Source organism: Somniosus microcephalus, chromosome 25 (genome assembly GCF_052327205.1).
Source record: "Somniosus microcephalus isolate GS21.2 chromosome 25, FLI_Smic_1.0, whole genome shotgun sequence".
NCBI classification, from domain to species: Eukaryota; Metazoa; Chordata; class Chondrichthyes; order Squaliformes; family Somniosidae; genus Somniosus; species Somniosus microcephalus.
The window spans coordinates 27,065,443-27,078,770 of NC_141011.1; the positions used below are offsets into that span (position 1 = coordinate 27,065,443).

A 13,328-nucleotide genomic window follows, 5' to 3' on the forward strand; every position below is an offset into this window, starting at 1 on the left:
TTCACCGCTCTCCACGATAGACATCCCGGAGATGAGGTAGGAGGGAGGATAAGAAGGATCTGAGTGCAGGGGTATCACTAGGATCTCAGTGTAACGGAGGCAGAGTGAAACGTTCATGTTGCGCTCATTTGAACTGTGAAAAGCACCCAGCGGTGCGGTTTATATATTTTTGTAGATTTGAACTCCTGTAGAGCTTCACAGGACAGGAATGTGTACTCGGGCTGGAGGTTGGAGCATCCCACACAACTTTCCATCCATTCCTTTTCGTGAACAGAAACTCGTGCAGGACACATCGACCTCTCCGGTCAAATTCCCAATAGGCACTCCCAATGTACAGAGTGCACAGCTCTGTCAGGAACACATCTTTAATATTGGCCCTACTGTGATCTCCCAAACTTGGGCTGTGTCTGGAGAGAGCAGTTTCAGCTGAATATCATTAGGGTGAAGTATTAGTGGGTATCGGTCTGTCACTGTCTAACACTGGGGTACAGTACTGGTGGGTACAGGTCTGTCACTGTCTAACACTGGGGTACAGTACTGGTGGGTACAAGTCTGTCTCTATAACACTGGGGTACAGTACTGGTGGGTACAGATCTGTCTCTATAACACTGGGGTACAGTACTGGTGGGTACAAGTCTGTCTCTATAACACTGGGGTACAGTACTGGTGGGTATCGGTCTGTCACTGTCTAACACGGGTACAGTACTGGTGGGTATCGGTCTGTCACTGTCTAACACTGGGGTACAGTACTGGTGGGTACAAGTCTATCACTATAACACTGGGGTACAGTACTGGTGGGTACAAGTCTATCACTATAACACTGGGGTACAGTACTGGTGGGTACAAGTCTATCACTATAACACTGGGGTACAGTACTGGTGGGTACAAGTCTATCACTATAACACTGGGGTACAGTACTGGTGGGTACAAGTCTATCACTATAACACTGGGGTACAGTACTGGTGGGTACACGTCTATCACTATAACACTGGGGTACAGTACTGGTGGGTACAAGTCTATCACTATAACACTGGGGTACAGTACTGGTGGGTACAGGTCTGTCTCTATAACACTGGGGTACAGTACTGGTGGGTACAAGTCTGTCTCTATAACACTGGGGTACAGTACTGGTGGGTACAAGTCTATCACTATAACACTGGGGTACAGTACTGGTGGGTACAAGTCTATCACTATAACACTGGGGTACAGTACTGGTGGGTACAAGTCTATCACTATAACACTGGGGTACAGTACTGGTGGGTACAGGTCTGTCTCTCTATAACACTGGGGTACAGTACTGGTGGGTACAAGTCTATCACTATAACACTGGGGTACAGTACTGGTGGGTACAGGTCTGTCTCTATAACACTGGGGTACAGTACTGGTGGGTACAAGTCTATCACTATAACACTGGGGTACAGTACTGGTGGGTACAAGTCTATCACTATAACACTGGGGTACAGTACTGGTGGGTACAAGTCTATCACTATAACACTGGGGTACAGTACTGGTGGGTACAGGTCTGTCTCTGTATAACACTGGGGTACAGTGCTGGGGAGTACAGGGCTGTCACTGTATAACACGGGTACAGTACTGGTGAGTACTGGTCTGTCACTATAACACGGGTACAGTACTGGTGAGTACAGGTCTGTCACTATAACACGGGTACAGTACTGGTGGGTACAGGTCTGTTACTGTGTAACACGGGTACAATACTGGTGGGTACAGGTCTGTCACTGTATAACACGGGTACAGTACTGGTGGGTACAGGTCTGTTACTGTATAACACGGGTACAGTACTGGTGGGTACAGGTCTGTCTCTGTATAACACGGGTACAGTACTGGTGAGTACAGGTCTGTCACTGTATAACGGGTACAGTACTGGTGGGTACAGGTTTGTTACTGTGTAACACGGGTACAATACTGGTGGGTACAGGTCTGTCACTGTATAACACGGGTACAGTACTGGTGGGTACAGGTCTGTTACTGTATAACACGGGTACAGTACTGGTGGGTACAGGTCTGTCACTATAACACTGGGGTACAGTATTGGTGGGTACAGGTCTATCTTTGTATAACACTGGGGTACAGTACTGGTGGGTACAGGTCTGTCTCTTTAACACTGGGGTACAGTACTGGTGGGTACAGGTCTATCTTTGTATAACACTGGGGTACAGTACTGGTGGGTACAGGTCTGTCTCTTTAACACTGGGGTACAGTACTGGTGAGTACAGGTCTGTCACTGTATAACACTTGGGCATAGGTCTGTCACTGTATAACACTGGGGTACAATACTGGTGGGTACAGGTCTGTCACTATAACACTGGGTTACAGTACTGGTGGGTACAGGTCTGTCACTGTATAACACGGGTACAGTACTGGTGGGTACAGGTCTGTCACTATAACACGGGTACAATATTGGTGGGTACAGGTCTGTCACTGTATAACATGGGTACAGTACTGGTGGGTACAGGTCTGTTACTGTATAACACGGGTACAGTACTGGTGGGTACAGGTCTGTCACTATAACACTGGGGTACAGTATTGGTGGGTACAGGTCTATCTTTGTATAACACTGGGGTACAGTACTGGTGGGTACAGGTCTGTCTCTTTAACACTGGGGTACAGTACTGGTGAGTACAGGTCTGTCACTGTATAACACTTGGGCATAGGTCTGTCACTGTATAACACTGGGGTACAATACTGGTGGGTACAGGTCTGTCACTATAACACTGGGTTACAGTACTGGTGGGTACAGGTCTGTCACTGTATAACACGGGTACAGTACTGGTGGGTACAGGTCTGTCACTATAACACGGGTACAATATTGGTGGGTACAGGTCTGTCACTGTATAACACGGGTACAGTACTGGTGGGTATCGGTCTGTCACTATGTAACACTGGGGTACAATACTGGTGGGTACATGTCTGTCACTATAACACTGGGGTACAGTACTGGTGGGTACAGATGTGTCACTAACACTGGGGTACAGTACTGGTAGGTACAGGTCTGTCACTGTATAACACGGGTACAGTACTGGTGGGTACAGGTCTGTCACTGTATAACACGGGTACAGTACTGGTGGGTACAGGTCTGTCACTGTATAACACTGGGGTACAGTACTGGTGGGTATCGGTCTGTCACTATGTAACACTGGGGTACAATACTGGTGGGTACAGATGTGTCACTGTATAACACGGGTACAGTACTGGTGGGTACAGGTCTGCCACTGTATAACACGGGGGTACAATACTGGTGGGTACAGGTCTGTCACTGTATAACACGGGGGTACAGTGCTGGTGAGTACAGGTCTGTCACTAACACTGGGGTACAGTACTGGTAGGTACAGGTCTGTCACTGTATAACACGGGGGTACAGTACTGGTGGGTACAGGTCTGTCACTGTATAACACGGGTACAGTACTGGTGGGTACAGGTCTGTCACTGTATAACACTGGGGTACAGTACTGGTGGGTACAGGTCTGTCACTGTATAACACTGGGGTACAGTACTGGTGGGTACAGGTCTGTCACTATAACACTGGGGTACAGTACTGGTGGGTACAGGTCTGTCACTGTATAACACTGGGGTACAGTACTGGTGGGTACAGGTCTGTCACTATAACACTGGGGTACAGTACTGGTGGGTACAGCTCTGTCACTGTATAACACTGGGGTACAGTACTGGAGGGTACAGGTCTGTCACTATAATACTGGGGTTCATACTGGAGGGTACAGGTCTGTCACTGTATAACACTGGGGTACAGTACTGGTGGGTACAGCTCTGTCACTGTATAACACGGGTACAGTACTGGTGGGTACAGCTCTGTCACTGTATAACACTGGGGTACAGTACTGGTGGGTACAGCTCTGTCACTATAACACTGGGGTACAGTACTGGTGGGTACAGCTCTGTCACTGTATAACACGGGTACAGTACTGGTGGGTACAGGTCTGTCACTGTATAACACTGGGGTACAGTACTGGTGGGTACAGGTCTGTCACTGTATAACACTGGGGTACAGTACTGGTGGGTACAGCTCTGTCACTGTATAACACGGGGGTACAGTACTGGTGGGTACAGCTCTGTCACTGTATAACACGGGGGTACAGTACTGGTGGGTACAGCTCTGTCACTGTATAACACTGGGGTACAGTACTGGTGGGTACAGCTCTGTCACTGTTTAACACTGGGGTACAGTACTGGTGGGTACAGGTCTGTCACTGTATAATACTGGGGTACAGTACTGGTGGGTACAGCTCTGTCACTGTGTAACACGGGTACAGTACTGGTGGGTACAGCTCTGTCACTGTGTAACACTGGGGTACAGTACTGGTGGGTACAGCTCTGTCACTGTATAACACTGGGGTACAGTACTGGTGGGTACAGCTCTGTCACTGTATAACACTGGGGTACAGTACTGGTGGGTACAGCTCTGTCACTGTATAAGTGAGTTGCAATCAGGTCTCTGTTTAACCCGAAGATCAGAGAGTTGGGAGTCGCCCCTTTTTATCAATGGGGATCACACATCTCTGGTTCTCTGGTCTGGACATAGGAGTGGCGGCTCGAAGGAAAGTGCAGCTCACCGAGGTCGCGGGGAGGGGTTTCTGTTTGAGCTGCCCTGGGCCACTTTTTTTTTGTAATATAAAAGGTGCTCAGTGAGAACACCGAAAGCAGACTGGAAGAATGGAGTGGAAAAATCTCCCTTGTGGAAAAAGTTCCGGTGCAGCCTTTGACCAATTGCATTTGTCTCCCCCCTACCCGGTGATGGGCAGAGTCCCGCTGGGATTCCCTTGTCATTATAAAGCTGTCCTCTGATGTGGAGCAGAGATCGCAGGTGACCTTGCGACAGACCTCTGATTGTGCTGCGACGCTCTATGAATTGTAAATGTGAAGCTATCGCCTCGGCAACCCAAACATCTCGGCCTGCCTGTCAACCTGTCAGCTTGCTCACGCTACACAGCAATTATGAATGGGGGAGGGGGGTAACTTTTCATGCTCAGTGTGGAATCGAACGCACAAGGATTGACAAGCTAAATTTTGCATGCGTGAGGTGTGTGCAGACGAATCACCATCTCGTGTATTTGCTTTGCTTCCTCCCGCCAATTCCCACCTTTCCCTCCACCACCCCCTCCCCTCCAGCCAGTCTCGGTTAGACAGTCATATGTTTTGAATCACCTTGTGTACAGGAAACCATATGCCATAAATGTGTGATTAGTTTTAATGGGCCAGAAGAGCCCAAGACTCTGAGGAGTACAGACAAACTAAACTCTAATGATATGTTTGACATAAGCACGCAGTCTGTAACCAGGGGCCACTGACTTGAGCAGTGAGAAGGGAAGGTGCGCAGACCGTTTCGATTTAACTCGTTCACGCAGAGGGGTAGCTCATGACTTGGTGCGACAAGCTAACACAAGTGATGGCGAGTCGGGAGCGGGATCGTTTTTTGGTGAAATAAGTGAGGGTAATAAGAGATTGAGCAAGAATATCTAGGCTGTTTCTCTTTGTTGGCTACATCGGCACGTACCGTGAAGCTTCATGGCCATGAATAAAATTTTAATCCCTGTTCCCATGAATTTTTATTTCTCTCGAGCTGCTGATACTAACTGATTTAATTTGGAGATGAGACAGCAGCGCTCGAAACAGCCCTTCCCAATCCTCCGGTCCAGACATCGGTTAGAAAGTGCTCTCACACTGAGGGTTGCCTGTGTAAGTAGCAGAGACCATTGCAACTTTTAAGCGAAAAGTTGGTTAAATATATGAAATAGAAAATAAAAGTACAGGGCTGTGGGAAGAGAGCAGCGAATGGACTTTGTTTTGACTTGCTCTGGCAGGGAGCCAGCACAGGCAGAATGGGCCGAATGGCTTCCTGCGCTGGAAACCTCGAGGGGGAAAAATTCGGTTTGGTTGCGCCTCCCGTTAGCGGGCGCTAATGGGGCGCAAAGCAACTAGCGCCCGGACGCGGCAATATCTGCGCCTATCGCGAAATTGACCAGACATTTTGCGGTGGTGCTAAACATTACCGCCACGATCTCCTGCGCCTGCAGATCGTGACGTCAGTCGAGCGTACAATGCCCCGGTAGTGCCCCGGACCGGATATTGAGTGGCGCCCCCGCCTTACCGCCTGCCGCTAGCAACGACAGGTTGAGGGGAGCATTTTGCAGTCGGAGCATGATTTAAAGGCGACCGCTTCCTGCCTTTTTTTGTTTGCAACATTTTTGCACCATGCATTCTGAGAGAGAGAGAGAGACTTCTGGAGAGATCCAACGCTGTGTGAAGGAGTTTTGGGTACTGAGCAGCACTTTGCAGATTCATTTTGATTTGACCTTCTTTGCATCGATTTAGAAGAGACTTTGGGGGCTGCACTCTGAGCTCTTTCCCTGGGCCTCTCCATTGTTCTTTCCAGCAGAATTGATGTACAGGTCTCTCCAGGCCGAGATTCAAGGCTGCAATGAGCAGGGTGTGGATGGAGAGCAAGATCGACCCTCCCCTTTAAGAACTGGCCGGCACCAGTGTGTCTGTGTTCCATTGCTGACTGACATCACATGAGCTTCGCCAACGCTTTGAGGTAGCGCCTCGCTCCTCGGCGTTAGCGCCTTAAGAGAGGTGTGTAGCGCCTAATTTAGCGCTCAAATCACCTCCAGGGGCGATAGAAGCCAAGTTTGCAGTCGGAGGTGATAATTAGCGCCAGGCGCTAAACTTTGGGCCCGGCCAATAATTGCGCCCCAAACGGGGCGATACCGAATTTCTCCCCCCTAGGGTTCTATAGTTGCTGCCATTCAAGGGTTGCTGTATGTATATATTATGTGTATATATAATATGTGTACAGGAAACTTTGGTTTATCCGGAGGCTGTATGTCCGGAAACCTCGATCTACTGGCAGAAATCAGGAGCCGTTTTGTTAGGTTTTTGTTCTTCACGTGGCTTTTTTTTCAAGAGTCAGGCTCTGGAAAGTCTCTCTGAAGCTGTTGCTAAGCTACAGAGACGCTTCCAAGGTACGGGCCGACTGTTTAGAAGCTGTTGCTGAGCAACAGTGTTTGTTGTCAGATACGGAGATGAAAACCTCCATATGCTTCAACATTAACGCTGGTATGTCCGGCAGTTTTGATAGATCGGCAACAGCTCGGTCCCGTCGGTGCCGGATATAACAAAGTTTCCTGTATTTGTGTATATACATGTATGCATGTGTGTGCGGAGCTCTAGTCTCTCTTTAACCTCCGCTGCCCGATGAGAATCTGGCGGGTTCGGGTTGGGCACCTGATTTACAGCTCGCCCGATTTTCGGCTCCATTGAAGTCAATCGAGCATAAAATTAGGCGGGGTGTAAATCGGGCGTCCCTGATCGGAACTCGCCCCCGTTCTCGCACTAAACCAAAATAATTACCCTAACGTTTCTGCTCGTCCTGTGCTCCTGATCCAAGTTCTTTTCCGCACACTGCACACTGAGGCCTGACTGAACAAGCAGCCTGCTTTATAGGCTTCTGTCAGTGAACGGAGCCTCAGCGCTCCTAACCCACCCGACCAGTCATTGCTCTTGTGCGCCGGTCACAGCACGAACCTAATCGCCCCCCCCTTATTTCCCCCAACAGCCATGAAGACAGACCGCAAACGATTAAAAGCAGAGAAGGCCGACCTGGTAAACCAAATGCAGCAGCTGTATGCGACACTCGAGAGCCGAGAGGAACAGTTGCGGGATTTTATAAGGAATTATGAGCAACACAGAAAGGTAAATAAAAACAGAGAATGCTGGAAATACATAACAACAACAACAACTTGTATTTATATAGCGCCTTTAATGTAGTAAAATGTCCCAAGGCGCTTCACAAGAGTATTTTAAGACAAAAAATTTGACAACGGGCCACATAAGGATAAATTAGGGCAGGTGACCAAAAGCTAGGTCAAAGAGGTAGGTTTTAAGGAGCGTCTTAAAGGAGGAAAGAGAGGTGGAGAGGTTTAGGCAGGGAATTACAGAGCTTAGGGCCCAGGCAGCAGAAGGCACGGCCACCAATGGTGGAGCGATTATAATCAGGGATGTTCAAGAGGGCAGAATTAGAGGAGCGCAGATATCTCGGGGGGTTGTGGGGCTGAAGGAGATTACAGAGATAGGGAGGGGTGAGGCCATGGAGGGATTTGAAAACAAGGATGAGAATTTTGAAAATGAGATGTTGCTTAACCGGGAGCCAATGTAGGTCAGCGAGCACAGGGGTGATGGGCGAACGGGACTCGGTGCGAGTTAGGACATGGGCAGCTGAGTTTTGGATGACCTCAAGTTTACTTAGGGTAGAACGTGGGAGGCCGGCCAGGAGTGCGTTGGAATAGTCAAGTCTAGAGGTAACAAAGGCATGGATGAGGGTTTCAGCAGCGGATGAGCTGAGGCAAGGGCAGAGGTGGAAGTAGCCGGTCTTTGTTATGCTGCAGATATGTGGTTGGAAATTCATTTCAGGGTCAAATATCCCAAGGCTGCGAACAGTGTGGTTCAGCCTCAAACAGATGTTAGGGAGAGGGATGGAGTCAGTGGCTAGGGAACGGAGTTTGTGGCGGGGATTGGAGAAAATCTTTGCTCATCCAGAACTAGAATTGGATGTCGGACAAGCAGTCTGACAATTTAGACACCGTGGAGGGGTTGAGAGAAGAGGTGGTGAGGTAGAGCTGGGTGTCGTCAGCGTACATGTGGAAACTGACGCTGTGTTTTCGGATGATGTCACCAAGGGGCAGCATGTAGCTGAGAAATAGGAGGGGGCCAAGGATAGATCCTTGGGGGACACCAGAGGTAACGATGCGGGAGCGGGAAGAGAAGCCGTTGCAGGTGATTATCTGGTTACGATTAGATAGATAGGAATGGAACCAGGCGAGTGCAGTCCCACCCAGCTGGACGACAGTGGAGAGGCGTTGGAGAAGGATGGAGTGGTCAACCGTGTCAAAGGCTGCAGACAAGTCAAGAAGGACGAAGAGGGATAGTTTACCTTTGTCACAGTCACAAAGGATGTCATTTGATATGGGGAAAAGAGAGTTTAATGTTTCATCAGGACCGGAAGGTATGGGATGTGGGGGAGGGGAAGCTGCTGGCACATTGGGTTAATACTCTGGCCTTTCACCTCATTCGCCTAATTTCAAATGCAGCCCAGAATGAAAATCACCTCCAGTGATTACAGGAGTCCCAATTTTGAGGCAGCTTCTGCCCTGTTTCTACTGAGTGTTGATCAACAACTCAAAACTCTTCCAAAGTTCAGCAGTAATTGGCACTAATTGCACAGACATGGCTGTGGGAAATTGAAGTCATCCTGGTTCAGAAGGCACCCTTCTGAGGTTGGGGCTAAGGGGCATTAATGGAGGAGTTAACGGGAGCTTTACTGTGCACCTAACCCATGCTGTACTTGACTTGGGAGTGCTTAGTGGGGCAATACAGAGATAGCCTTACTCTGTATCTAACCCATGTTGTTTCTCACTGTTTCTCACTTGGAAGTACTTGATACTGACTGGCTGCCTGAATTGGAAAATGTACTGTTCCTGGTAATAACATCCCTCACCTTGATGAGAGAAAGCTAAAGTTCTGTTAACAGTATCAATTAGAAAATAGCCCACAGCAGTTGCCTTATTAAATGGTGAATGAAGTCCTTTAAAAACCAGAGATGAAGGTGAGAATCACTGAATCTCCACTGACTGACATCAGTGATTGTTTTACACCAAAAACAAACATTGGCCAGTCACTTTAAAGAAGCCCAGGCTTCAGTCTTGCATACTGGAACTGACGTGTCAGTGCATCTGCTACATCACCCATCCACCACTTCCTCTTTCTTGCTCTGTCCATCTCGCTCTCTCACTGTCTCCCTTTCCCTCAGTGAAAATAAGCTGCTTGCATAAGAACATAAGAATTAGGAGCAGGAGTCGGCCACACGGCCCCTCGAGCCTGCGCCGCCATTCATTAAGATCATGACTGATCTTGGACCTCAACTCCACTTTCCTGCCTGATCTCCATATCCCTTGATTCCCCTAGAGTCCAAAAATCTATCGATCCCTTGAATATACTCAATAATTCAGCATCCACAGCCCTTTGGGGTAGAGAATTCCAAAGCAAGCTCTCGCTCTGTCTCTCTCTCCCTCGCTCTCTCTCTCCCTCGCTCTCTCTCTCTCCCTCGCTCTCTCTCTCTCTCCCTCGCTCTCTCTCTCCCTCGCTCTCTCCCTCTCTGTCCCTCGCTCGCTGTCTCTCTCCCTTGCTCTCTCTCCCTCGCGCTCTCTCTCTCTCTCTCCCTCTCTCTCTCCCTCACTCTCTCTCCCTCGCTCTCTCTCCCTCGCTCTCTCTCCCTCCCTCGCTCTCCCTCCCTCGCTCTCTCTCTCTCGCTCTCTCTCTCCCTCGCTCTCTCTCTCCCTCGCTCTCTCTCTCTCCCTCGCTCTCTCTCTCTCCCTCGCTCTCGCTCTCCCTCGCTCTCTCTCCCTCCCTCCCTCGCTCTCTCTCCCTCCCTCCCTCCCTCGCTCTCCCTCCCTCGCTCTCTCTCTCTCGCTCCCTCGCTCTCTCTCTCCCTTGCTCTCTCTCTCCCTCCCTCGCTCTCTCTGTCCCTCTCGCTCACTGTGTGTCTCTTTCTACAACAGAGTTGGCTGAAGCTTTGAGGCTCATCTCACACAACCTGGAGAGAAATGATTGACAGCAGCTCTCTTGGTTTCAAAGTCTTGTTTTTATAACCTCGATAGGCTCTGTTCCAAATGGGTCATGGAGTAGCCTGACCCCAAAGTCCTGATTCCAGATTTTGGTGTTGCTGGTTTTAGGTTGATTGTGTGACCTGGGCGGCTGAACTTCACAAACCCTCAGTAGTCGGGTGCTGAGAAGGGAGGGAGATGGTGTGGCAGGTTGAGACCTCTATCAGCCTTTCAACCGAGGGGTGTGGCGCAGGAAGACAGTAAAAAGAGGAGAGGTGCTCTCGGAAGTCACATGTTTCCGCCTGAGCTCCCAGATCCAGACATTAATGGCCCAGAAATTCGGGTCGAGGGCTTCCCGCGGGTGTAAGCCCCCGACCTGCACTTACCTAGCGCGCCGGCCGTTGAGCTGTGGGCCCGCGTGGGATTCCGATCCTGGGCCACCTCCAGCTGCCGGCGCGCAGTGCTCGCGTATCCCGGGGCGCAGTTAGTTCAAAGTGTCCCCTGGGATCACATGGGCCATGGAGAGCCAATGGTAGCAGGGAATGCTTCATTCATAAATTTGACAGGAAGACCTGTCAAACCTATAAATACTATAAGCCCCAAAACATAACTAAAACTTCAAATACATTTTTTTTTTAATTACATTTTTAAAATAACTATAAATTACATGAAATAACTATTTTAAACAATAATTTAAAATTTGGAAAAATTAATTAAATTTTTTAACGGGGCTAAAAATAAACTTACCTTTCTTTAAAGCATTTAAAAATAATAAACCTGCGGAAAAAATGTTTTAATTTTAATTAATTCTCCACTTACCTTGTTAAAAGCAGGCCTTGCGCTTGCTTTTTAAAAGTGTAACTGCTGGAGACTTACCCTCCCGGAGAAACCTGCCAAAAAAACATGAGTTCGATGCGCACGCGCTGCCTCTCCGGCGCACGCGTCCCACCTCTCAACCCCTTCTTTCAAGGGAATGGAAGTTCCGGTTTCCCGCGCATGCGCAGTGCATGCACGATACCGGCACTTTCGTTGGGCCTACGCGTGAGCACGTACTCACACGTGGGGACCCGAGTTTCTGGGCCATAAAATAACGATTTCTCAGAGTTAGAGAGAGAACACGAGGTGAAATGAATAAAACTGCTGTAAATAAATCACTTAATTTCCGGCGTCCTGGCCAACATTTATCCCTCAACCAATAGCTAAAAAAATAGATTATCTGGTCATTTATCTCATTGCTGTGTTGACTGCTCCATTTCCCACATTACAACAGTGACTACACTTCAAAAGTACTTAATTGGCTGTAAAGTGCTTTGGGACATCCTGAGGTTGTCAAAGGTGCTGTATAAATACAAGTCCGCTCTCTCTCCACCCTCCTCCCTCTTCCCTCCCTCTTCCTCCTCCCTCCCTCTCTCTCCTCCCTCTCTCTCCTCCCTCCCTCCTCTCTCCTCCCTCCCTCCTCCTCCCTCCTTCCCTCTCTCTCCTCCCTTCCTCTCTCCCCTTCCTCCATCCCTCCCTCCCTCTCTCCCCTCCCTTCCCTTTTCCCCTCCCTCCCTCCCTCTCTCTCCCTCCTCACTCCCTCCCTCCTCCCTCCCTCCTCCTCCCTCTCCTCCCTCCCTCCTTCTTTCCTCCCTCCCTCCTCCTCCCTCCCTCCTTCTTTCCTCCCTCCCTCTCTCTCCTCCCTCCCTCCCTCTCTCTCCTCCCTCCCCCTCTCCCTCCCTCCCTCCCCCTCTCCCTCCCTCCCCCTCTCTCCTCCCTCCCTCCTCCTCCCTCCTCCCTCTCCTCCTTCCCTCCTCCCTCCCTCCCTCCTCCCACCCTTACCCTCCCCCTTCCTCCCCTCCCTCCTCCCTCTCGTCCCTCCCTCCTCTCTCTCTCCTCTCCTCCTCCCTCTTCTCCCTCCCTCATCATCCCTCCCTCCTCCCTCTCGTCCCTCCCTCCCTCCCTCCTACCCTCCCTCCCTCCTACCCTCCCTCCCTCCTCCCCTCCCTCCCTCCTCCCCTCCCTCCTCCCCTCCCTCCTCCCCTCCCTCCTTCCTCCCCTCCCTCCCTCCTCCCTCCCCTCCCTCCTCCCCTCCCTCCCTCCTCCCCTCCCTCCTCCCCTCCCACCTCCCTCCTCCCTCTCCTCCCTCCCCTCCCCCTCTCCTCCTCCCCCTCTCCTCCTCCCCCCTCCCTCCCTCTCTATCTCTCCTCCCCTCTCTCTCTCTCTCCTCTCACTCCGCCCCCCCCCGCTCCTTCCCCCCATCTCGCTCCTCTCCCCTCTCTCTCTTGCTCCCCTCCCCTCGCTCCCCTCCCTCAGGCAAAAAAGAACTTTTGAGGCCAATTATTCACAGGGCCTCGGTATCCTAGGGGGTCATTTTCCAATATGTGCACGTGACAGATGAGGTTTCGTGAATTGTAATGATGGTGTAGGGTTTGTTTCACGGTTCAGACCTCCCACTCTGGTTCCCAAATGCCGAGATAATCTGCAGACTCCATTCCCACCCTTTGCAGGAGAGTGAAGATGCAGTGAAGGTTTTGGCAAAAGAGAAAGAGTCACTAGAACGAGAGAAATGGGAGCTACGCAGACAAGCCAAGGAGGCGACTGATCATGTGACTGCACTGCGAACGCAGCTGGACCTGAAAGAAAACAGGATTAAGGAACTGGAGGCAGAGTTGGCCATGGTAAGTGATGGGACCTACAATCCCAGGTTCTATATCAGGT

At 50.2% G+C, this 13,328-nt stretch overlaps 1 protein-coding gene across 6 annotated transcripts in view; it reads left to right on the forward strand.

Moving 5' to 3' along the window:
* Positions 1–13,328, forward strand: part of LOC147100558 (kazrin-like) — a 701,207-nt gene that overhangs the window by 558,441 nt on the left and 129,438 nt on the right. For all 6 annotated transcript variants that reach the window (XM_085966932.1, XM_085966930.1, XM_085966931.1 and 3 more), the window contains 2 exons: positions 7,589–7,725; positions 13,118–13,288. In XM_085966932.1, the coding sequence (XP_085823058.1) occupies positions 7,589–7,725; positions 13,118–13,288 (308 nt within the window). The remainder of the gene's footprint in view (positions 1–7,588; positions 7,726–13,117; positions 13,289–13,328) is intronic.